The following is a 23,457-nucleotide window of genomic DNA, read 5'->3' on the forward strand; positions in this document are numbered from 1 at the left end:
AGTTCAGTATGAACATTTTACACATATGAACAATCAAGAAAACCCCCAATACAATCGTGTGATTTATTATATAAAGCTTACAAAAATATTTCAACTTGAATAAATACATGAAAACACATCACAATCAAATATATTCATCTCTTGTACATCCTACATTCTAGACACTTATCGCTGAGCCGAAAATAAAATCCCATATCACACAAACCACCCTTAAAGCCTTATCACTAAAGGCTACTATTTCCCTATATATCCAATATACCAGCTATTTTTTGTAAACATTTTTTGATAAATATACATTATATTTTACATCAGCTTCACAAGATGTTATCCTTCCTATCAGATGTAAAGCTTAAAATCCTGAAAACTCTTCGTTTTGCCTGTAATAGAGTGAGGAGGCATTCATGGAGAAGTGGACAGTATTATAAAGCACTGATCACTGGCTTGGAGAAGGATCAATATTGATGTATAATATGAATTTGAATATTGAATAAAGATGTGCAAGATTTTGAAGTTATTGATCTTTACTTCATTAAAGATGTATGGGATGTGGCAAAACAGGCTTCCTCAGGTGTAATCTTTGTATATTACAGGCAAAACTAAATTTTGTCTGTTTTAATTAATACATCCGATAGGGAGGATAACATCTTGTGAAGCTGATGTAAAATATAATGTATACATATCAAATAATATTTACAATAAATAGCTAGTATATTGGATATATAGGGAAATAGTAGCCTTTAGCGATAAGGCTTTAAGGGTGGCCTGCACGATCATGGATTTTAGGAATTTTATTTTCAGCTCAGCGGTAAGTGTCTAGAATGTAGGATGTACAAGAGATGAATATACTTGATTGCGATGTGTTCACGTTTTTATGTGAGTTGAAATTTTTGTAAGCTTTATATAATTTAAAACACATTGTATTTGGGTGTTCTCTATTTAGTTCATATGGCTTGTATGTGAGATAATATATTTTGATATTTTAGACACCCATTCCTTATGAGGAAGTGCTCCAATGCCTTAAGTTCCCAGCCAAATTCTTTGTCTCCTGCAGGGAGTCCCTTCAAAGTTCCTGTTCATGATGTTGTTGACAGCTCCAAGGTCAAGTGCTCCGGTCCTGGCCTGAGCCCAGGGGTCGTGCGGGCCAACGTACCCCAGTCCTTCAGTGTGGACACCAGCAAGGCTGGTGTGGCACCCCTGCAGGTCAAGGTCCAGGGACCTAAGGGTGTGGTGGAGCCAGTGGAGGTGGTGGACAATGGAGATGGGGTTCAGTCTGTGAACTATGTACCCAGCCGGGAAGGGCCTTACAACATCTCTGTGCTTTATGGTGATGACGAGGTACCACGAAGGTAATTCAAAACATATGTTCTGTGGTGGGAGGCAGGGAAAAGGGATACTAGTGCATACAGTTGGTGGCACAAGAGAAATGTTTGGCTACATTAGGCATGAAAATTGGAAAGTTATTTTTGTTTCATTCCTTATTGCTTATTTTTTATTCAAGTCCCTTTAAGGTCAAAGTTCTTCCGACTCATGATGCCAGCAAAGTGAAGGCTAGCGGTCCAGGTCTCAACACTACTGGAGTGCCTGCCAGCTTGCCTGTTGAGTTCACCATCGATGCTAAGGATGCAGGAGAGGGACTTCTGGCTGTCCAGATCACGGTAAAGATTAAGCAGGTTCCATACTCCTAAGTCTTTGCCTTCAATAACTATCATGAAGGCCTAGTTAACTCTGAGCTTCTAAGAGTAGATAATTTTCTTATCCATCCATCCGTGTGATGCAGCTTTCCAGTCTGATAGAAGTAGAACAGAGGAACAAACAAGTGTTCCTGTAGAAGTAAAGCTCCCTTGCAGGTGCATCATAATCACATTTTGAGAATAGGTTCCTCTTACAGCAAGGGCCTAGGCTTATTAGGGAATCTGGGGAAGGTGTTAAAGCTAAGGTTTCTCAGTCCTGTTACATTGAGGTGATCCTCAAAATCAGAATCCCAGTAGATTAAGGCTTCATGGACCATGTTAGCAGAAGTGCATGGGCTGGCTTACTGTCACTTTTGGTGGTAAATCTAATTTGTCCATTACATTACTGTACTATCAGCAGTAACTCGAGGGGGCAGGGTTGCTCAGGCTTCCAAATCTCCCAGCTGGATGTCTCTAGCTCCTGCAAGCAAGTGGGCTAGTGCTTAATACCAGCTGGTGTAGGCCATTTTGTTGCTATATCTAATCCTTCTTTTTAGCTCTGGAAATACCTACAGTACCTAAATGGAATCCACTTTGAAATGCCAAAAATAAGGGGGGGGGTGGGGGAGGGATTCTGGCTCTGGAACAAGAGGCTTCATTGGATGTACCAAAGGCTGGGGCAAGTGCCACTAAAAGCCAACTTGAATGGAACACCCTGCTCACTAGTTAAATATGTAGAAATTCAAGATCACCTCTTTATATAGCTAAAGAGCATCTAAAATACTAACTTATTTTATCCTTGACACTTATTCCCCCCATCATCCCAAGGACCCAGAAGGCAAACCCAAGAAAGCTACAATCCGTGACAATCAGGATGGCACCTACACTGTGTCCTATGTACCGGACATGACTGGCCGCTACACCATCCTCATCAAATACGGTGGTGATGAGATCCCCTACTCGCCCTACCGCATTCGTGCCCTGCCCACTGGTGATGCTAGCAAGTGTACAGTAACAGGTGAGGCAACCCTTGGCCATGCAATTTATAGCTTTATAATTTTTTTATAGTTGAAGGTGAGGTCTCACAATGTCATAAATACTTAAACACCCTTTTGCAGTACTTGCCTCTATTATAGGTAAAGCAATCCATCATCCCCCCTCCCCTCTCAGGACATCACTGGTAATTAGCATCCTTCTGTTGTCATTGTGCACAAATGGGAGTATTGCTGCAGGGTGGCTAAAAGCAGCTGTTCTGGCAGCAGCAGAGGAATAAACAGGGTTCCTCGCCTTTCCAAGCCTTTAAATTTTCTCTGCAGTTCTCATAGATTTAAATCTTTCTGTTCAGTGACATCACTTGCAGAGCATCATGGGAGTCTGAGGCTCTTGGTAGATGTGTTAAGATGGCTGCCATCCTGGCTACAATTCTGCTGCTCTGTAAACTTTAAATATTTTGTCAGAATCTGTAAAAGAATCAAGTACTTCAACTTAAAGTGGAGGGTAAAGATTTATACTCATTATTATAATTTGTGAGACCTTCCTTTTGACACTTCAGAACACAAGCACACTGCTCCCACACACTTGCTTATTTGACACACTTCTATCTTTGCACCTTTTATTTTAAATGGAAATAACCCTCTTTTTTTTTTTGTGCACTTTTACATAGTTTTGTGTGACTGTCTCACTTTGATCTTTCCTTGCTCTTTGCCCTTTCACCTCAGTGTCAATTGGAGGTCACGGGCTAGGTAAGCTGCTTGCTGATGCTAGTTGAATGCTTTTTTTATTACAACTTTTAAACTATTGAATGAAGTTGATGCTTGGGATGCTCACAGCTGCTTTCTCCATTGTGATGTTTAATGGGAATTTTTTTCCCACAAAGCCATCTCTTCTGGCACCTGAAGCACCCCTATAAAATCCAAAACCATTTTGAACCCAAGAATGCTCTTGGCTGGCAAATGGCAAACCAGGAATGAAATCATGGCCTCCAAATGTTCATGGTATCCATTAGGTCACCTTGAATGGGTGGGGGTTCCTGAGGACACTGGGCCCATCTTGGCATTTTGCCTTATGCTAGAACTTACAGTTGCAGGGTAGCCATGGTTTAAAAAAAAGTCTTGATCTGCCCTTGGATTGTCTGAAACAGATGTTGAAATTTACCTGAGCTTTGCCCAGTCTTAACAGCTGTAAGCTTCCCAAGTCTAAACTGAGCCAACAAAATGGCTGAAGCAGGAGACCACCATCATGCTGGGCAAACATGTTAACGGATTATTAGACTAAGTTAAAACGACGTAGTATGTGGTTTTGGAGAGCGCTTTCCATACCTACTCTTTTTTTCAACTGCCCGAGTTCATTCTTTGAATTTCAGAATGTGGGGTGGAGGCTGGGAACAAATTGAGGGAAGTCCTTCCTACTATGTTTAGCTATCATCTTAAGAGGTTTTTTTCCCCTCCTAGTGTGACTGTCCCTTAGCAGATGTTCTCAGCTGAGTTTCATAATCCGTGAACAAATGCTCCAGATCTGGATGGCCTCCGTGTGTGTTCTGGGAAGGGTGGAAGGTGACTGCATGAACATATCTGGGGGGGGGGGTGCATTAGTGGTGTCTGTCTGGTATTTTTTTCCCTTAGGTTTAGTTACCATGGGGTCTGTCCATGGTAGAGTAGGAGTTGTGCTGCAGTTCTGTTGAGGATGTGACATATTTGGAGGTCCACTTAAAAAATAAAAATAAAAAAAAAACCCCACTGAAGGCCTTTTGGAATTCTCTCCTCTTCCGCAGATTGGCTAGTGCTAAACATTACCACCAACCATCCATGCTAAAGGTCTAGCCTGTCTCAGATTTGTTGGGATCTCAGCCTCTCATCCTGGTACCCATAATCCTCTGAGCTCCTTGCAAAGAAGGGGGTGGGGGGCAATCCATTTTAACTGGAATGGGCAAGATCTACTTATCCCCTTCCCGTACACACTCTAACCAAGCTAGCAATAATGGAATTTTAAATTTGTAGCCAACACATTGTAAAGCAGCTGCAGTGTCAACTTTTTTTTTTGGGGGGGGGGGGGGGGAGCCTTCTGCTCCCATTTATCTACATTCCTTTGAAAGATTTGGAGGCAGGATAATGGAGTTTTAGCTGCTTGCTACCTTCAAATAGGAAACGGCACCACGAGGATAAGGCTGTGATTCTAGCATTTCCCATCCAATTCCTTACAAAGTAGGCATGGTTTGGGGTGACACTACTCACCTACAGCTGTAACCTGTACCAGTCTCCCTGTAGTACTTGAGATGAAAGGTGTCTTCCTGCACTGCTTTGCTAAACTCTTGCTGTCACTGGGTGCTAAGTACGTGTTTTTGTAACCGTAGTTGCTCGCACACTTCTCTTCCCCCTCCCTCCCGTTACTTGCGCTTCACTTCACTGCTCCCCTGTCGTGAATGTGTGCTGTGTGTTCTCAGTCCAGCAGGAATACTCTGTGCAACTATCACCCTCCATGCTAACTGGCTTCCACGGTTATGGAGCAAGCTGAGGGAAGGGGTTCACTCAACCTGCTTTAACTTGAGCCAGCTGCCACTTTTCACGTCAAGCACGCACTGGATAGTAGGGGGGTAGAGGGCTTTGCATAAAAGCAGATGCCCATGGCATGTTAATACTAGTTTGACAGTAAGTTCAGGTGCAGCTGCTCTGCAGAAGGTTCACTCTTGACCTTTTTTTTGCCTGTGGCAGTAAAAGTAGGGGCAAAGGAAGCCTCCACCAGTGTTTACTGAATGGTTCCCCAACTCCATGAAGCAGACTGCCCTCTTACATTTGTGTTTCAAGTTTCTAAGGGGGGGAGGGGGGGGCGGCAACAGGTGGTCAGTGGAAGATACCAGAGGAGAGACTTTATTAGTGTTGCCCACTATAGTGTCCAAATCCAGAAACTATATATTTCCCAGTTCTGACATCAGTCCATGACTTACATGGGTAAAGGGTCTTGGGGTAAGAATCTCCTCTTCAGTTTTATTTCCCCCTTGCCCCCACCAGACAAAGGATTTTTCCTGCATACTGAGAACGCACTTCTTAAGGAAACTGCAGCCCCATTGTTAACACTGTAAGAACAGGAGTTGGAGGTGGGTGATGGAATTGTGTGCAGATTTCTCATTGAGTATGTCCTGCCATGCTCCACCCTGTCTTTTTTTGTCTTTGATTTATATTCTGGTGGTCTGCCAGGTGCTGGCATTGGACCCACTATCCAGATTGGGGAGGAGACTGTGATCACAGTAGATGCCAAGGCAGCCGGCAAGGGCAAGGTGACCTGCAGTGTGTGCACACCTGATGGCACGGAGGTAGATGTGGATGTGGTGGAGAATGAGGATGGTACCTTCGACATCTTCTACACAGCCCCCCAGCCGGGCAAGTACGTCATCTGTGTCCGCTTCGGTGGGGAACACATACCCAACAGCCCCTTCCAGGTCATGGTAAGTGCTAATGGGGGAACAGGTATTTGCAGGACATTTGGAAGGGTGGCTCACCTAAACAGAGGAGCCCCCAAGGTAGTTAGAGATCACACACAATTCTAGTAAATGGTGGGTGTGGGTTTTTTTTTTTTTACTTTAAAGCTGGCATGTCCAAATCAATCAAGAAGGCAGTGAACCCAGGTAGTTGTCTTAGTCAAAGACTGAAGGCTTGACTTTCAAGAAAACCAGCTAAAATTTGTTCCTGTAGTACCACAGATCAGTCCAGACTCCTGGGTTTTGCCTCCCCTCCAGCAGATGGAGACAGTTTTACTGACACCACCACATAACACAAAGTGGCACAGGCAGTCCCTCTGACAAACACAAACACCATAACTAGCATCCCCTGAACAAGCAGTGGGAAACGGAAAACCGTGCCCACACAAAACCCTGTGTAGGACTAACAAACCTGTGCTATTCTTCAGAGAAATCACAAAAGATCGAGCAGACTCTCTCAATTTCCCTTTCTTCCCGTGGGTGGGACTCTAGACTGATCTGAGGTACCTACAGGCCTCATTTGAGCAAACACCCATGGAACCAACTCAAAGGTAGAAGCCATAGACCCGAGAACTTGCAAGAAATCCTAGATCTTGGGTTCCCTCTTCCTCAATCTGTGACCTTGAGATTGCAATTTGGAAAACCACTCTTTGGTGAAAACATGTCGTGTTCCCCCCCAGCATTCCAAAATCTGGGAAGGGAAGAGATGGCTCTTGGACAGGTTGACTATCAAGCCCAATGATTTTAGGTACCGGAGGACTAAGTCCACTGCCTCCCAGCAAAGGATTTCTGACTTTGCTCAAATCAGTCAGTTGTCCAGACTAAGGGGTGAACAAAGACCCTGCCCCTCCAGAGAGCTGCAACCACCACAAACATCACCTTAAAGCAGGGTGCAAAACTGAAAAGGTTCTTCCAGAACCATGAATCTCATTTTGATTGGGCCATATTCCTATGTGCAAGTATACTTCAGTCAATCCAGATACTCCCCCTTGTGCACAGAGGCAATCACAGAGCCCAGAGTTTCCTTTCGAAACAGAGGAACCTTTTTAGAGCCACGTTCCTTTTTTTTTTTTTTTTAATCAAGGATTGTGCAGAACGTGCCCTCCTTGGAACTATGAAATGGAATAGTGGCCTGTCCCCTATTTCTCCAGGGGGACAGGAACAATGGCTCCCAGCATGCGAAGACAGTTTCCCACATTTCCAATTTCTTTTCCTCTTAAGTACACGGGGAGACCAAGAACAAGTCTTAGCAGCTGAGCAAATTCTAAAGCATAACCTGGTCTTATCACACTTAAGACCCACTGGTCTGACTAACTTGGCCTATTCTTCATAGAACAGACCAAACCGGCCCCCTATCACTGGAACAGAGGAGTGGACCAGCATTGCATCATTGGCAGTGAAGCCAGATCTGCCCACCCTGGAAGGAGCCATCTCTACCCAGCTTTTGCCCTTGAAAGGACTGGTTCCAGGACAGTTGTCTTCCCGAGGTCAGTCTCTGGATACTCCCAGATGCGCTCAAAGGCTGAAACTGCCTAATCCGTCTGAAGCAGGAATGAGGAGGAAAGGACCCTATCCTTTCAGCTTATCTTCAGGCAATTTATGAACTTTATTCTCCTCGATAAGCTTGATCATCTCCAAGTTCTGACCAAAGAGCAACTTCCCTTTGAAAGGCAAAGCTCCCAACTGAGACTTGGATGAAACATCAGCTGACCATTTCCTCAACCAGAGGAGTGACTGGGCCAAAACTGTGACATTGTCCTGGAGGAGGTCCTAACAAGATTATATAACACATCAGCCCCATAGGCCACCACAGCTTCCAGCTGTGTCTCATTCAGACAAGGACCAGTCTGCTGTACCCAGCGCAAGCCTACCCTCAACATGAAACTGCTACACACAGCAGCTTGAAGACCAAGGGCAGACACCTCAGTCTTGAAGTGCACTTCCAGCTTCCTGTTCTGAACAACTTTCAGAGCTGTAGAAACAGCAACTGGAATAGTAGCCAAAACGATGCATCCACCTTTGGGACGTTTTGGAACTAAAGTATATCCTCTGGCAAAGGATACAACTTATCCATGGCTTCAGGCCTGTCTCGGGAGTATCCTGCTGACTTGTGAAATGGAAAAGACCTTGTTGGACCGTGAAGGACAGCCGTGATCAGGTCCAGTTGAAGCCCTGATTCCTCTCCTGGGATTTTTTTTACCCAGTTCTCCAGAACAGCCATACCACCTTGGGATCATCCCCTTCCACAGCCGGACTCTTGGTCAGCACCTGATCTGGATCCAACACCCAGTGGGTCCTGTATATGTGAATCCTCTGCTTCTGAAGCCTCAGAGGAGCTCTCAAGTGGTAGTCTGTGCCTGGGACCCACAGGACCCTCATAGTCCCCACAACCCAGGAAAGGCTGGCTCTCTTTGCTGGCCTGTGGCTTTTCTGGCCTTTAAGCTTTATGCAATAGGACAAAATCAGAGGAAAAGAGAGGCATCTGAGTCCTCCAGGGGATCCTCCTCTCCTGAGTGAAGCCCCTCAGCATCTTGACCTTCCCTGGAGGTCCTAACCACTGGGGATAAAGGAGGGAGGAAATCAACCCCCCCCCCCCCCCCCATGGCAGCTGCAAATGTGGACAAGATGGCCACCATTCCCACACTTAGTGGGAAGGGATTGTCCACAGGCTGCCGTGCTGGTGAGAGCTTCCCAGGCTCGTGGCGCCTAGCTGAAGTCACTGCCACCATCCCAGACGTGTCTCCACAAGCAGCTGTGCAGTTCATGTTGTATGTGAAACCTGGTGTCCAGCCGCAGCAACAGAAGAGGAACAGGAAATAAAAACTGAGCTGCTAAGAGGAGTTGGGGATAAAGCATGCTATCCCCTCGGCAACCCCGGTCTACTCCCTTTGCCTTTAGATTTATTTTTTAAGAACTTTAGTCAGGTAATCTAAGAAATTAACACTTCCCTTGAATGGCTACAGGCTCTGTTCTTCAGGGAAAGGGTCCCTAACCCCATCCCCCTGCTTGTCTGCCTCAGACTAGGGGGGGATGGCCCTACCAGGATCTAATAACCCCCCCTGGGAGGCAAGCACTCAAATCTTCTAGTAATTTATTTCTTTTTCCTTCAAAACTTGACTGCAGGCTCTGCATCTGCTGGAGATACTGAGGGACTGCCTGTACCACTTTGTGTTATGTGGTGTCAGTAAAACTGTCTCCATCTGCTGGAGGGGAGGCAAAACCCAAGAGTCTGGACTGATCTGGGTACATACAGAAAGCATTTCTAAATCTTAGCTTAGACTGAAACTGTCAACTTTTTTTTTTTTTTTTTTTTTTTTTTTTTAGGGGAATGTCAGGCACATTCTCAAAGCTTTCTCTTATCTCTGTATTTTGCTCAGTATAGTGGAAATGCATTTCTCTCCTGTGTGGCACTTCTCATAGATTCTGGCTTCATGGGTTTCCATTTCAGGTTTTGTTTCTAATTTGTGGTCACTTTAATTCTGAAATAAGTTAAGATTGCCCTCTGTTCTGGTAGTGACAGCAATGAAGGATTCTGCTAGCATGTAACATCTGTGTAGGAATCCATAGATGTATTTAAAAATACACAACCCACCCACAACATATTGTAATACAAAAATGAACTCTTTAGTAAGCAGTATAGGCTGAAAAAGGGGGGTGGGGTGCACCTTTTAAATGTTGCTGTCACTCAGTCACATGCCTACTTATAGATTATAAACTAATTTTTTTTTTAAACTTAGTCTCTGAACTCATGTATTGTGTAAAGGGCAAGGGTGTTTTGTTTTTTTTTTACTTGGCCATGGGTGCCTGGCTACAGCTTTGCCCCGGTTATCCAGCAGTGAGACTTGGGTGCTTAGCTGAGCAACCTTCTCTATTTTGTAATTCAGCTGTGCCCTGCAGTGACTCACCACAAAAGGGGTTCCCTGTCCCGTCAGACTTTTTTTTATTTTTTTTAATACAACCTTGAGGTTTTCTTGTCTTCACACCTTTTACAAGACTGAGAACCAGTTTTAGCTTTGCAAAATGGAGGCTAGCTGTCAAATCTCATTCATTCTCCCCCCCCCCCCCCCCCCCCCCCCTGTTTTTTCTTGGGTGCCCTTTCCTTCAGTCTGAGGGAGTTAAGTGATGGCCTTGCCTCTTGGTCCATGAAAAGGGAGGGGTGACCTGTGCATCTCACTACACCTTGCGGCAGCTTTTTGCCTGTCTGCATCTTGGGATCTCCAGGTTGGCAGTGGTAGCTTGCAGAGTGCTGGGCGCTCGCTCTCTCGCGCTCCTGCTGACTCTCTGGGATTTTGAGCAAACTGATCCTAAACAAGTGTGGTGCTGTGGAGGTTGGGAGGGATGAAGCACTGTACAAGGTTTTTTCTCAAGAGGTACATAATCCCTGAAGATAAACATCTGTTTTCTTAGCAGGATTTATGAACTCCTATTTTCGGTCTGTCTATAACGATGCTCTCTCTCCCTCCTGCGTTGTGGGTCCTCTCATGCCTTACTCTTGCAGATGTTGTGATTTTGAGTTATCCAGATTGCTGAGACTTGTTCTAAATCTTGTTTGCCCATCCTCCTTCCCCATCACACAGGCTCTGGATGGAGACCAAATGACCCCCCAGCAGATGGTGCCTCAGCAGCTAGCCCCATCTTATGCATACCCACCTGGCATACAGCAACCCTGGGTACACTCTGTTCAAATCTGTTAACTGTCTCTCCTCTTATGTCTGAACGAAAAGTTGTCCTGGAGCATTCTGGAGACAGGATGATGGGGGCAGCCCCTGGAATTTCACTATAAACCAAGCCTTGCCCTAATAGCATGCAGTGTTTGTCTTCCCTGCTTCCTGCTCTAACATCCCTGTAGAGATAGTGCAATCCTGCCAGGTACTTGTGACCTGGATAGGATACTGGGCTTGATGGCCCTTTGGTCGGACCCAGTATGGCAAATCTTGTTATGCATCACACTGCCCGCAAATGACCTAATGTGGACGACGCTGTCTTTGGGAAGGGTGAGGAAGTGGAAGGAATGCTGTGTACACAGATATTAAAGGACACTTCACTAGCTGGTGAGAGGACTTTCATATCTGGGTAAAAGTGGAGGGGGGGGGGGGGGGGGGTCCTGCGTTTGGAGGTGCTTCAGACACATTTGGAGAGAGGCTAAGCAATATGCTGCTATGAGATGTTCTGTGGAGTGTCCAGGAAGCTTAGTCTTGAATTCTGTGCTACTGCAGAGTTCTCCCCTTGTGCAGTATTGCCAAATTCTGTGTAGAAAATAGACGCCGGCATGCTGCGAACGGAGCGCGTCCTGCGTCTGCCGCGGGACGCGCTCCGTTCGCAGTGAAGATGGAAGGCTCCCATGTGCTGCAAACGGAGTGTGCTCCGCTCGCAGCAAAGATGGAAGGTCCCGGTGAGTGTGTGAGAGCATGGGAGATAAGCTTCTCCCCCCCCCCCCCGGCTCTGTGTGGGTTTGAGAGGGAGCCTATATGAGGAGATTGTGAAGGAGTGTGTGCATGAGATACAGAGCCTGTGTGAAGGGGTACATGAGACATAGCCTGTGTGGGTGTATATGCAAGAGAGAGGGCCTTGTGAGGGGCAGTACTGAGAACGGGGGTCATACTCTGGGACTGGCAATAGAGTGGAAGGGGTTGAGCCTAGAGGTGGAGGGGAGAGATACTGGCAGGTGGAGGAGTTGAGGCCTGAGAGGACAAAGTGGCCAGGGGAGTAGGGAGAGCGAGTGGAAGGGACACTTACAGTGAATTTATAGGGAAACTCTGCTCAAAATATTTAAAATTCTGCATCTTTAACTTTTTTCTGTATTAATTTAAATGTAATTACTTAGACTGTCATGTAAATTGTTTTGACCAATATAAAGTTTGCAGAATTTTAAGGTTTTTTTGTGTGCAGAATTCCCCCAGGAGTAGAAGTTGAATAAAATCTGAAGCTGTGATCTGAGCAGTTTCCACTTTTCAGGGAGATTTTAACGTCTAGAACTTCTGCAGGGTTTAATCCTCCAGATTACTCCAAACAGCCCAAAGGTAGACAAGATTGTCACCTATTAAGACCATAGGCTATGTGGATGAGCCTGATGGCCACCACACTGCTCACAAAAATTTGCCTCCCCCCCCCAGAATCTCCTTTACATTTCAGTCTTCTTCCCAAGTGAAGATCTACCTGGACAGAAACAGTAGCTTTTTGCCAGAGATCTCACACGTGTGCTAATGGAGTTTTTTGTCCTCTCAAACCTTCCAGTGGGCCAAGATAGTTACTGTTAGCATAGTGCAAAGCTGCTGAGGTAGCTTGTCATTGATCACCGGTAAGCCTTGGGGCATGTGGCATTCTCTAGATGTCCCTTGGTCTTAAAGGGACAGAAGAGGCATGGACTCTGCAAGTTAAGCCCCATACATGCAGAGGAGGGTTAGTCTGGGTTTCCAGCTGGGTGGGCAGATGAATTGGTATTTCCAATACATTCTACAGGTAAGAGAGGCTCAAGAATGTAATTTTTTTTTTTTTTGCCACTCAAGTGTTTATGCCTGTCGTGGTCGACAATGAGTGCAATTAACAGACTCCAAAGCAAGCCTACAGAAGCCAAACACTTCTTGCTTTGCGGTTCCAGATACCTAAGTAACTTCTGCATCTGTTAATACACAGCCTTTGGCAGCGATGTGCATGTGCTACAAATTCCAGGGGTGGCTGCCACCTACCCCCTACCGCCCCCACCTCCTGCAACTCAGAATGCATCAGGGAACCTTTCCAGGGGGGTCTCATCAAATAACACCTTCCCTTCCTGCTTTCCTCCCCCCCCCCCCCCCCCTGCCACCAAGTGACTGCTTTCTGAATCCAAGGGGGGAGGGGTGCTGCCTTCCATATTCTGCCGCCTCCTGGTTCCCTTCATGTACCTTCACCTCATCTCGCATCTAAAAGACCCTCCTGACCTCAACAATTTGTCCATTGTCTCCCATGTCAGTGAGCTGTTTATATTGTCTGGACTCTTGTCAACTTTTGTTTTTTGTTTCATGTAGTTTTGGGCAAAACTTTTTTTTTTGTGGGCTTTTTGTATTTTAATTCCTGTCTCTTGTGTTGGAAAGGTTGGGAGGCTGGAGGGATTTTTAAGGCATGTTCTCATGTTGACCATCTTTCACATTCTTCATACACTGCCCTCTCTCCTCTCTCATACACCCTATAATCCTCCTGCTCTTACTTCTCAAACTCCTTTCTGTTGCCAGGCGACGGACCGTCCACTCATGGGTGTGAATGGGCTGGATGTGACTGGACTGAGGCCCTTTAACATGGTCATCCCCTTCGCCATCAAAAAAGGAGAGATTACAGGTGACTTCCTGAAACACTGGGAGAGCTTGGATTGGTCTGACCACCTCAAACCCCAGAATGCACAATTTGGGGGGGGGAAGGAGGCTTTCGGCTTACCCCCAGTCATAAAGATATCAACTGAATAGATTGAGAAATGGTAATAGTCCTGTTATCTCTTAGCAGTGCAGATGATAGGCTAATTAAGGATATATCACAGTTGCCAGTCATTGAAATCTTGACCACTTTTAGGATATCACATACCCAAGTTTATAGGTCCATTTTACTCATTGGTACCAGTATACTGAGTAGAAAAGCATTTTGTGATACCAAATCAATCCCCACCCCCCCTCCCTTACTGCTGTCTTAACACATTCTGTAATCTTAAATGGCTACTAAAACAGGACAAGTCTGGCTCTGGTAGTGCTAAACATTGCTATGCAGAGGGACCTGGATTCAAATCGAGTCAGGTCTCCCACTCCTCAAGCTAATCTGAGGCAGTGCACACAGCTCCTAAGGATGGGGAGAGCAGAGTCTTGCTTGTCCAGCAATATCTAATTGCTGGAGACGAGGGTCTACGTTAGGAGGGCTCCAGAAGGAGCTACAGCCTTTGGTCTTTGAGAACTGTTGCTGCATAGTGTAGGCCGAGCTGGGTAAGGGGACCTCAGGTGGCCAAGTGAAGGCTCTTGGTACTGTAGGGCCATTCAAACTTAACAGGAAACCCAGAAGTAGTGGGGGGGGGGGGGGGAATTGTTGGCCCAGAAATGGTTACCAAAGCTAGTGAGGCTGTTAACCAGGTATCTGGTCTCCTAGGTCCCCATTTTCTTCTGGATACAACATGGCCACAAATGAAGCCTGTTTTTAAAAAAACATATGAAAGAAACAGTAATTCCTCTTCCTTTTTCATTCCAGCTTGGTTGGAACCAGTGCAAAGATCCTGGCACCATAACTTTTTTTTTTTTTTTTTTCCCTCTACCATAAAAGCCCTTCCTCCCCCCCCCCCCCCCCCCCCCCCACACACAACACCATTCAGTCTAGTCATGACAGCAGTGGTCCTGAGGCCAGGATCATGCATCAGCACTTCCCTTCCAGAATCTGGTATCACAGGCACTAAATCAAACATCAGGTGTTGCCCTGAATCCTGACTTCTCCCCTGGGCTGTGAGCACTGCTTCCTCAGCTGACCCCAAGTATAGGATTCCCAATCTGGGAAATCAAACTGGGGTCCTTCCTCATGGCAGTGACTGGGCTGGCTGTGTTTTGGGTGTTAGGTGATAACCAGATGGAAGTTTAAGACGTGCCTTGTTGCAACCATATTGGGGTGATGAGATCTGCCTTCAGAACCAGGGGTTTCATGGAGTAGAGGTCCCAAAACGTATTTTTCCTTTTGTAAAAATCTTTGTTTGGTCTGCAGGAGAGGTCCGCATGCCATCTGGAAAAGTAGCAAAGCCAGATATCACGGACAACAAGGATGGCACAGTGACAGTAAGGTATTCGCCCACAGAGGTCGGGCTGCATGAGATGGACATCAGATATGATGGCATGCACATCCCAGGTACTGTTAGGAAATGCAAGTGGATGGTTGATTTTGTGTGTGTGGGGGGGGGGGGGCGGGGTGTAACTGGACTTCCCAGAGCAGGCAGTCTTTGAGGCTGTTTTCCAGGTTGGCTTTTAGGTGCATTCAGATGCCTTCTACTAATAGGCAAACGAGGTACACAAAGTAGCTCACTAGCCAGTGAGTTTCTAAAAATGTCCTAACCACCTGTTCACTTTGGGGGTTTTAGATATTCTTGCAAAGAATCATTACTAAGTTCCCTGTACGTACCCAGGTCATCCAGACAGTGGGTTATGTCCCCCTTCCAGCAGGTGGAGTCAGAGCAAAACTCGAAGGCTGACCTCTTATAAGCTGGAGCGCCCTCTCTGTCCCTTCAGTATTTCTCTGACTCGGCAGGTGAAAGGTAGCAGTCCCTTCGGTCCTCCATCTAGCTTACAAAGGGGAACTTTTTCTTTTTTCCTTATTTCTCTTGAAGTATTTCTTTCTTGGATGGATCTCTTTAATTTAAAAAAAAAAAAAAAAAAACAAAAAAAAACTTTAACAAATTTTACTCAGCAAATTCTCAGGGATTCACTCCCTCAGCTCTAGGCTCCAACTTGCAAGCGGAGCCAGCGGTTCTTTTCTTTTCTTGGGGGTAAATGCTGTTCCTTTTTATTAGTTTCAGGTCCAGCTTTTTCTTCTGGAGTGAGTTCAGGGGTGCATGCTAATGGTCAGCCCCACCCCAATGACATAGTGCCCTGCCCTGAGAGGTTGTTGCCTCGGGGCAGTGTTTTCCAGAGAAGCATTATTCCTGTGTTTTGTTTTGTTTTTTGTTTCAGGCTTCTAAGCCTCGTTGTTGCTCTGCTAGCAGGCACCTGCTTCCCACTCCAGTCAGCCTGCAGTCTGTGGCTCTGCTGAACAGCCAGGCTGTGCCCGTCTCGTTGCTGCACCTGTGGAGAGCTGGGTTCTCAGCTCTCCAGGGAGGGCATTTCATGAGATGTCTCCCCCAACGGGGAGGGTTCCTCACGAGCGGCTGAGTGGCCTTTCGCGCTCGCAGGCGCATCTTGCAGCGAGGCTGGCCTGTTCCCACTCAGCGCAGGAATGGCAGCCATTTTGGATTCCCTGCCACCAGCTCCCTCGCAGCCAGGCCCTGACTAGGACCTCTATTTTCCACCAGACCTCACTCCAGTGACTCCCCCCGAAGCAGCAGCCTCCTTCAGCTCAGCCCGTGGGGGAACCCCCCCTGGCATTTGCTCTGTCAGGCTCTCCCCCTGGTCCTTTTGCACTGATTTCATTTTATTGGTACACAGTGCATATTTGGCCAGCAGGGCTATGCTGCAGGGCCTCTACCTCCCAAAGTAATTCGTTGGTCATATCCAGGCTGTGGTCAGCTTTCTGGATCCCAGGATGATGTGGGGATCTCCCAACCGGGGGGATATGCTAGGAGCCAGTCAGCCCCCCCCCCCCCCCCCCCCCCCGGAGCAGGGGGACAGCAGCCAACCTCCCAGGATACAGGTAGTACCACCCGTATACGCTCCGGATGATCCAGACACGGATGACTTTTCTTCTCCCATACAGGTGGAGGGGGATGACCCAAGGATCCTGCGTCTCTTTCAAAGGGATGAGTTGGACCCCCTGATTCCTCATGTCCTAGCAGAGCTGGACATAGATACCCCACCGGACCCTCCTGCTCCTACTGCATCATCCCAGAAGGGCAACCCACTCCTCGCCGGTCTGCGCCCACATTCTTGATCTTTCCCTTTCCATCCGATGCCATTGAAACTGACTAGAGAATGGGATTCGCCAGTCTTCTCTCAAGGTGGGCAGAGCTATGGATAAGTTCTACCTTCTACCTGAAGAGTAACTGGAACTCCTGAACGTCCCTATAGTGGACGCGTCTGTGTCGGCGGTTACAAAACGCACCATGATTCCAGTTACTGGCAGAACGGCTCTAAAGGATCTGCAGGACCGTAAGTTGGAAGTCTACCTCAACCAGATTTTTGAGGTGTCTGCTCTGGGGGTCCAGGCTGCCATCTGCAGCACTCTCATGCAGTGAGCAGGGCTTCGTTGGCTACAGCAACTTAGTGCCCAGGATTTGCTGCCAGAGGAAGCTCAGCAGGCTGAGCTCCTGGAAGCAGTCATGGCGTATGGGGCGGGTGCTCTTTATGACCTCCGGGTCTTTGCCAGGTCCATGGTTTCAGTGGTCTCAGCCAGGCAGCTCATTTGGCTTTGCAACTGGTCAGCGGATTCATCTTCCAAGGCACAATTGGGATTGCTTCCTTTTCGGTGAGGACTTGAAACAGCTCATCAAGTCACTCGGAGAACAAAGTCCATAAGCTACCAGAAGATCGGCCAAGGTCCTTTTGGGTCTTCAGCTCTTCCAGATCTCGCTTCCGTGGGTAACTATGGCTTCGTCAGACCAGGCCACCTTCCTCACGCTCTCAATCCTGGTCTCATCCCTTTCGTGGCCAGAGAACAGCTTGAGAGAATCTCCCTCACAGGGCTCCTGCCAAGTCTTCCCAATGAAGGCTTGCTGACCCACTCTTCCTTTCCCAAGATAGGCAGTCACTTGTCTTCTATGAGGAGTGGGTCAAGATCACCTCAGATCAATGGGTCTTCGACATTGTACGACACGGTTATGCTTTGGAGTTTGCTTGACCCCCTAAGGGACAGGTTTCTCTTCTCCCCCTGTGGAAGCCTTCAGAAGCAGGCCATGGTCTAATACACTCGACTGCCTCTTGGCCCTCAGGGCCATCATCCCGGTGCCACCGAGGGAACAAGGATTAGGCCATTATTCTGTCTACTTCGTGGTTCCCAAGAAAGAAGGCTCCTTTTGTCCCATCCTGGACCTCAAGCTGTTCAACAAGGCTCTCAAGGTGCCTCACTTTCGTATGGAGACCTTGTGGTCAGTTATGGTGGCAGTGCACCGCAGGGAATTCCTGGCCTCCTTGGACCTGATGGAGGTGTATCTCCACATTACCATCTTCAAAGCATATCAATACTTCCTGCGTTTCAAGGTCCTCAGCCAGCATTTCCAGTTCCAGGCCTTACCGTTCGGGTTGGCGACGGCTCCCTGCACCTTCACCAAGATCATGGTAGTGGTGGCAGCTGCTCTAAGTCGGGAAGGAATCTTAGTTCATCCCTACCTGGACAACTGGCTCATTCGGGCGAAGTCAAAAGAACTGTCTTCAAGCGGTGGAACGAGTCTTGCACCTTCTCTGCTCCCTCAACTGGGTTGTAAATTTTCCCCAAAAGCAACCTTACTTCTTCTTCTCAGACCCTAGACTTCTTAGGAGCATGCTTCGATACCAACGCCTGTGCCAGGATCTGGCTCAAGTCTCTTTACAGAGGGTTTTACTCTTCCGCTGGAAGCTGGTATCTCAGGATTTTCAAGCCCTACTTCCGCTGCCTTACATAGCCAGCCGCAGCCTGGGCTGGTGGCTCAGCCTCAAACACTTGCTGAAGGGAATGGATCTGGAGGTTCCATAGTGGGTGATCGTCACAACGGATGCAAGCCTCTCCGGTTGGAGTAGTGTGCCAGCGGCAGTCGGCTCAGGGACTTTGGACTTCACGTCAGGCCTCATGGCCGATCAACCGGCTGGAGACCAGAGTGGTCTGACTCACCTGCAGAGATTCCTCCCTTTGGTTCATCTTCAAGCGGTGTGGATCCTCTCCGACAATGCAACCACAGTGGCATACATCCCTCACCAAGGAGGGACGAGGAGCCATGTCGCGGGGGAAGCGGACTAGCTGATGGCATGGGCAGAGCTGCATCTTTCTCGCCTCACCATATCCCACATAGCCGGGGCAACAACATTCAGGCAGATTTCCTAAGCAGACAACGCATAGATCAGGGGAGTGGGAGCTCTCCGAGGAAGCGGTGTCTCTCCTCTTCAGCAGATGGGGAGCCCAACACCTGGACTTGATGGTGACGCTCGAACACGAAGGCTCCCCGCTTCACTCGCCAACGAGAACACGGCGCAGAGGTCATAGATGCTCTAGTCCTTCCCTGGCTGCAGAATCTCCTCTTATGTATTCCCGCCTTGGCCCCTAGTGGGCAAGGTGCTGCACAGAATAGAGCTTCATCAGGGGCCTGTCATTCTGGTGGCCCCAGAATGGCCTCAAAGACAATGGTTTGCAGACCTAGTCAACCTAGCAGTCGACAGTCCTCTCCACCTCGGATACCTTCTGCACCAAGGGCCAGTATTTTCAGACCGGGCAGATCGCTTCTGTCTTGCGGCATGGCTTTTGAACAGCAGAGGTTGAGACGTGGCTATCCAGAAGCAGTCATCTCCACGCTCCTCAAGGCACGGAAGACATCCACCTCTGTCTGGATCTGGAAAGTTTGAGGCTTGGTGCGCTTCCATGGACAATGCTCTGCGCCGGGCTTCCATTGCACATGTTTTCTTTCCTACAGCGTGGCCTGGACAAGGGCTTGGCATACAATTCCCTGCAAGTTCAGGTCGCAGCACTTGGGGCTCTGGTTCGTCATCAGGAGACAGCGCCCCTTTTCTGCACATCCAGATATCGTCCGATTCTTGAAAGGAGGTAAAACATGTCAGGCCACCGATTCACCTCCTCTGTCCTTCGTGGAGTCTCAACTGGTCCTTCAGGTGCCCACCGGCCCTCCATTTGAGCCTTTGCAGATCACATCTCTCAAGGCAGCCTTCCTTGTGCCCATTTGTTCTGCGTGCCGGATCTTGGAGTTACAGGCTCTATCCTGCAGAGAACCTTTTCTCCGTTTTACAGACTCTGGGGTGTCCCTGTCCACAGTGCCCTCCTTGCCTAAGATGGTTTCGCCTTTTCATCTGAATCAGTCGGAACATCCTTCCTTCGCTGCCGAGGATCGGCTGGAACTTCGGAGACTGGATGTCAAGCAAGTTTTTATTCGTTATCTGGAGGTCACCAATGAGTTTCACTCATCGGACCACCTGTTTGTTCTCTGGAACGGTCCCAGGCGCGGACACCAGGCATCCAAAACCACGATTTCATGCTGGTTGAAGGATGCCATTGCCTCAGCATATATTGGGGTCTGCCATCGCCCTCCAGACAGCATCAAGGCTCATTCGCTCGGTGCTCAAGCAACCTCCTGGGATGAGTATCTCTCGCCACAGGAGAGATGTATAGCTGCATACCTTTGCACAGCACTATAGCTTGAATCTGCAACCTCCTGGGTTTGGCTCCTTTGGCGACCAGATCCTTCTAGCCAGGCTATCTAGGGCCCACCCTATGGTAGGGAAGCTTTGGTACATCCCATTGTCTCGACTGATCCGGGTACGTACAAGGAAAAGAAAATTATTCCTTACCTGCTAATTTTCGTTCCTGTAGTACCACAGATCAGTCCAGACTCCCACCCTCAATCATGGGTTTGGGATAGGAAAACAGATGCTGGTAAGGAGAGCCACTATCTGCTCTCTGCTGTTACTGTTCTTACCAATTGGTTCACGTTGCAAGTTTTTTGCCTGTTGGCACGTTTCTTCCAAAATCTTGATGCAGTTCATACGTTTGAGTATTTTATACCGATTCCTTGATCCATCCAAACGTTTTTTTTTCTCTTGCTTTGATTATTTTTAATACTGAAAGGACAGAGGGTGCTCCAGCTTATAAGAGGCCACCTTTGAGTTTTGCTCTGATTCCACCTGCTGGAAGGGGGACATAACCCACTGTCTGGACGGATCTGTGGTACAGGAACAAAAACTAGCAGGTAAGGAATAATTTTCTTATTTGATTCTCTACTAAAATGAGTTTCCTGAACACATGTATAAAAGGCTGCTCTTTTGTAAGCCAATGGGTATTAGTTCCTTTTTATAAACACTTCGTGCAGTTATTGTTTGGAGCCTTCTGGTATAAAGTCAGAGCATCTCCTGCTTAAGTCCTCACCTCAGTGTAGTCTCGCCCTCCAGCTTGCTACAGATGGGGCAGTCATGAGGATAATGAAATGGAACTTAATATCTTGACAGACTTTTTTTTTTTTTTCCCTTGACTTTTCCTGCACCTCTTCTCACCCTCAACGTTTCCTCTGGCTGCAGGAAGCCCACTTCAGTTCTATGTGGATTACGTCAACAGTGGCCATGTCACTGCCTATGGGCCGGGGCTGATTCATGGCACAGTAAACAAGCCTGCTGTGTTCACAGTAAACACTAAGGATGCAGGTGAAGGTGAGTACTGCCAAGTCACGAGGGGTGTCAAAGGTCACCGATTTGGGTGGGGCGGAGGGAGGAGAGTCTTTAACACAACCTAGTGGCTAATCTGCCAATGCCCATCTCTGTCTTCTAGGCCAAAAGTTGGAGATTACTGACACTAGGATGCCTCCTGTTAACAATTAGAGGGAGGGAAGAGGGCACAGAGGGGTAATCTTCCATTCCTCCATGTTCTATGCTGTTCAAGTCTCCTGGCACCATATTCATGACTGCTGTCCTTGCAGGAGGCCTATCGCTGGCTATAGAAGGTCCCTCCAAGGCAGACATCAGCTGCACAGATAACCAAGATGGGACCTGCACAGTATCCTACTTGCCTATGTTACCTGGGGACTATAAGATCTTGGTCAAGTACAACGACAAACACATCCCAGGCAGCCCATACGTGGCAAAGATTACTGGTAAGCCTTGACTGGGTGAAGGAACCTGGCTTTCATCTTTTCAGTAATTGCAGTAATGAGGCAAGCCTCAGGTGAGGGCTATATTGAAGCACCACTAGTTGATTGTTCCCATATCTACCCACTTATGTTGATATGCTTCACCCAGGGATATCGAGATGCATGTGAATCCTTGTACAGCTGAGTTACCCTACAGAACACACTATATATTTTGGAAGTAGGATGGCCCTAGTGCTAGCCTGCCAGAAATAAAATTTAATTGCCTTAAATGTTGGCATTATAAGGTATGAGATTGCTAAGGCCTCTCCCTAATCTCGAGCTATAACCTGCCTGACTTCTGTAGTTTTTGAAAGCTTTGGCTTTGAAGTGCTGTTCTCTTGCAGGTGATGACAGCTTGCGCATGTCCCACTTAAAGGTGGGCTCCACTGCTGACATCCCCCTGAACCTAGCAGAGATGGACCTCAGCCAGTTGACAGCCAGCGTGGCCTCTCCCTCCGGTCGTGAGGAGCCTTGCCTGCTGAAGAGGCTTCGCAATGGGCACAATGGTAAGCATGGTGGTAAAGCTGGGATATGCGCTTTTAGTGGCTTCTGATAAAGCCATGCTGTAACATTGCTACTTCCCCTCTCCCCAAGAACGTCAAAAGCTATTTGGAGTCCATTATGTAGTTCTTAAACTTTTATCTGTGTGTAGAGACTGGGGAGAGGGGAAAAGCAGGATGGGCTAGATACCAGGTTTCAAACACCACATCCCCCTACTGACACTCCTTGTGATACTGGCCAAATCACTTTTATCACCATTTGCCTCAGGTATCCACTTAAGTTGTAAGCTGTTTTGGAAAGAACGTCTACAAAATTGTGAACAGCTTTCAGCTAAAATTGGAAAGCCATTCTAGAAAAATAAAGCAATCCAGACTATGAATGCTATCGAATGTGTATTCCCCAGAACTGGGCTCTGCTTTCCTTATCTTCCTGTCCCTAGCTATCATCTTATGTCTCGTTCTCTGCTTCCCCCAGGCATTTCTTTTGTGCCCAAGGAGATCGGGGAGCATATTGTCAGCATCAAGAAGAATGGCCTGCACATTCCCAACAGCCCCATCACAGTGATGATCAGCCAGTCTGAGATTGGTGATGCCAGCCGGGTGCGGGTGTCTGGGCAGGGCCTTACAGAGGGGCGCACGTTTGAGCCTGCCGACTTCATTATTGACACCACTGAAGCAGGTACATGGGGGAGCACCAGCAGTGCCTCTGAATGTGCTCGCTTCAGAAGCAGCGCATGTCACTGGCGCAACCTGTACCCTTCCAGAATTCAGGGGAATGTCCTGAAAGGGGGTGGAGGGGTATGGGTTGCGTTTCCTTCTGTAGTGTGCCTGATGGTATGTGTTTTTCCCCCCAAGCATCACATCTTTTTTTGGGGGGGGAAAATGACTTCTTCCTTAGCACCATGGAATTGGAATTTTGTTCAAGGGAAAGTGTTTTTTTACATGCATTTTGTAGATACTGCCTAAAAATTGACACGCTCGCTTTTTTTTTTTTTCCCCTTCAGATAAGCTTATGTACATGTGCTTAAAAACAAAACCAGATTTTAAAGCTAAATAGAAAACTGTTCTGAATGCCTCCATGTAAATTCTGCTTTTTCTTTTTTTTTTTTTTTAATTTTGTTTCTTGTGAAGGCTATGGAGGTCTTAGCCTCTCAATTGAGGGACCTAGCAAGGTGGACATAAACACGGAAGACCTAGAAGATGGGACCTGCAAAGTTACCTACTGCCCCACTGAGCCTGGAAACTACATCATAAACATCAAGTTTGCTGACCAGCATGTGCCAGGTGTGCAGGCTGCTTGATCCGAGAAACTTCTTTCACAGTTAGTACAAGGTTACTGCCAAAGCCTTTCCTTCAGGGCTT

General features: G+C 47.5%; 1 protein-coding gene across 4 annotated transcripts in view; it reads left to right on the plus strand.

Annotated features, from left to right (window-relative positions):
* The window catches only part of FLNA (filamin A), a 159,452-nt gene that overhangs the window by 128,784 nt on the left and 7,211 nt on the right, over window positions 1-23,457 (plus strand). Inside the window, exons 26-38 of one of the 4 annotated variants that reach the window (XM_029610111.1) lie at window positions 1,052-1,346; window positions 1,499-1,655; window positions 2,499-2,688; window positions 3,389-3,412; window positions 5,861-6,108; window positions 10,719-10,811; window positions 13,350-13,452; window positions 14,842-14,982; window positions 20,991-21,119; window positions 21,386-21,559; window positions 21,940-22,101; window positions 22,571-22,774; window positions 23,227-23,379. In XM_029610111.1, the coding sequence (XP_029465971.1) occupies window positions 1,052-1,346; window positions 1,499-1,655; window positions 2,499-2,688; window positions 3,389-3,412; window positions 5,861-6,108; window positions 10,719-10,811; window positions 13,350-13,452; window positions 14,842-14,982; window positions 20,991-21,119; window positions 21,386-21,559; window positions 21,940-22,101; window positions 22,571-22,774; window positions 23,227-23,379 (2,073 nt within the window). The remainder of the gene's footprint in view (window positions 1-1,051; window positions 1,347-1,498; window positions 1,656-2,498; window positions 2,689-3,388; window positions 3,413-5,860; window positions 6,109-10,718; window positions 10,812-13,349; window positions 13,453-14,841; window positions 14,983-20,990; window positions 21,120-21,385; window positions 21,560-21,939; window positions 22,102-22,570; window positions 22,775-23,226; window positions 23,380-23,457) is intronic. The other 3 variants (XM_029610131.1, XM_029610121.1, XM_029610139.1) reach the window with 3 other exon arrangements.

Source organism: Rhinatrema bivittatum, chromosome 1, assembly GCF_901001135.1.
Source record: "Rhinatrema bivittatum chromosome 1, aRhiBiv1.1, whole genome shotgun sequence".
In the NCBI taxonomy this organism is placed as follows: domain Eukaryota; kingdom Metazoa; phylum Chordata; class Amphibia; order Gymnophiona; family Rhinatrematidae; genus Rhinatrema; species Rhinatrema bivittatum.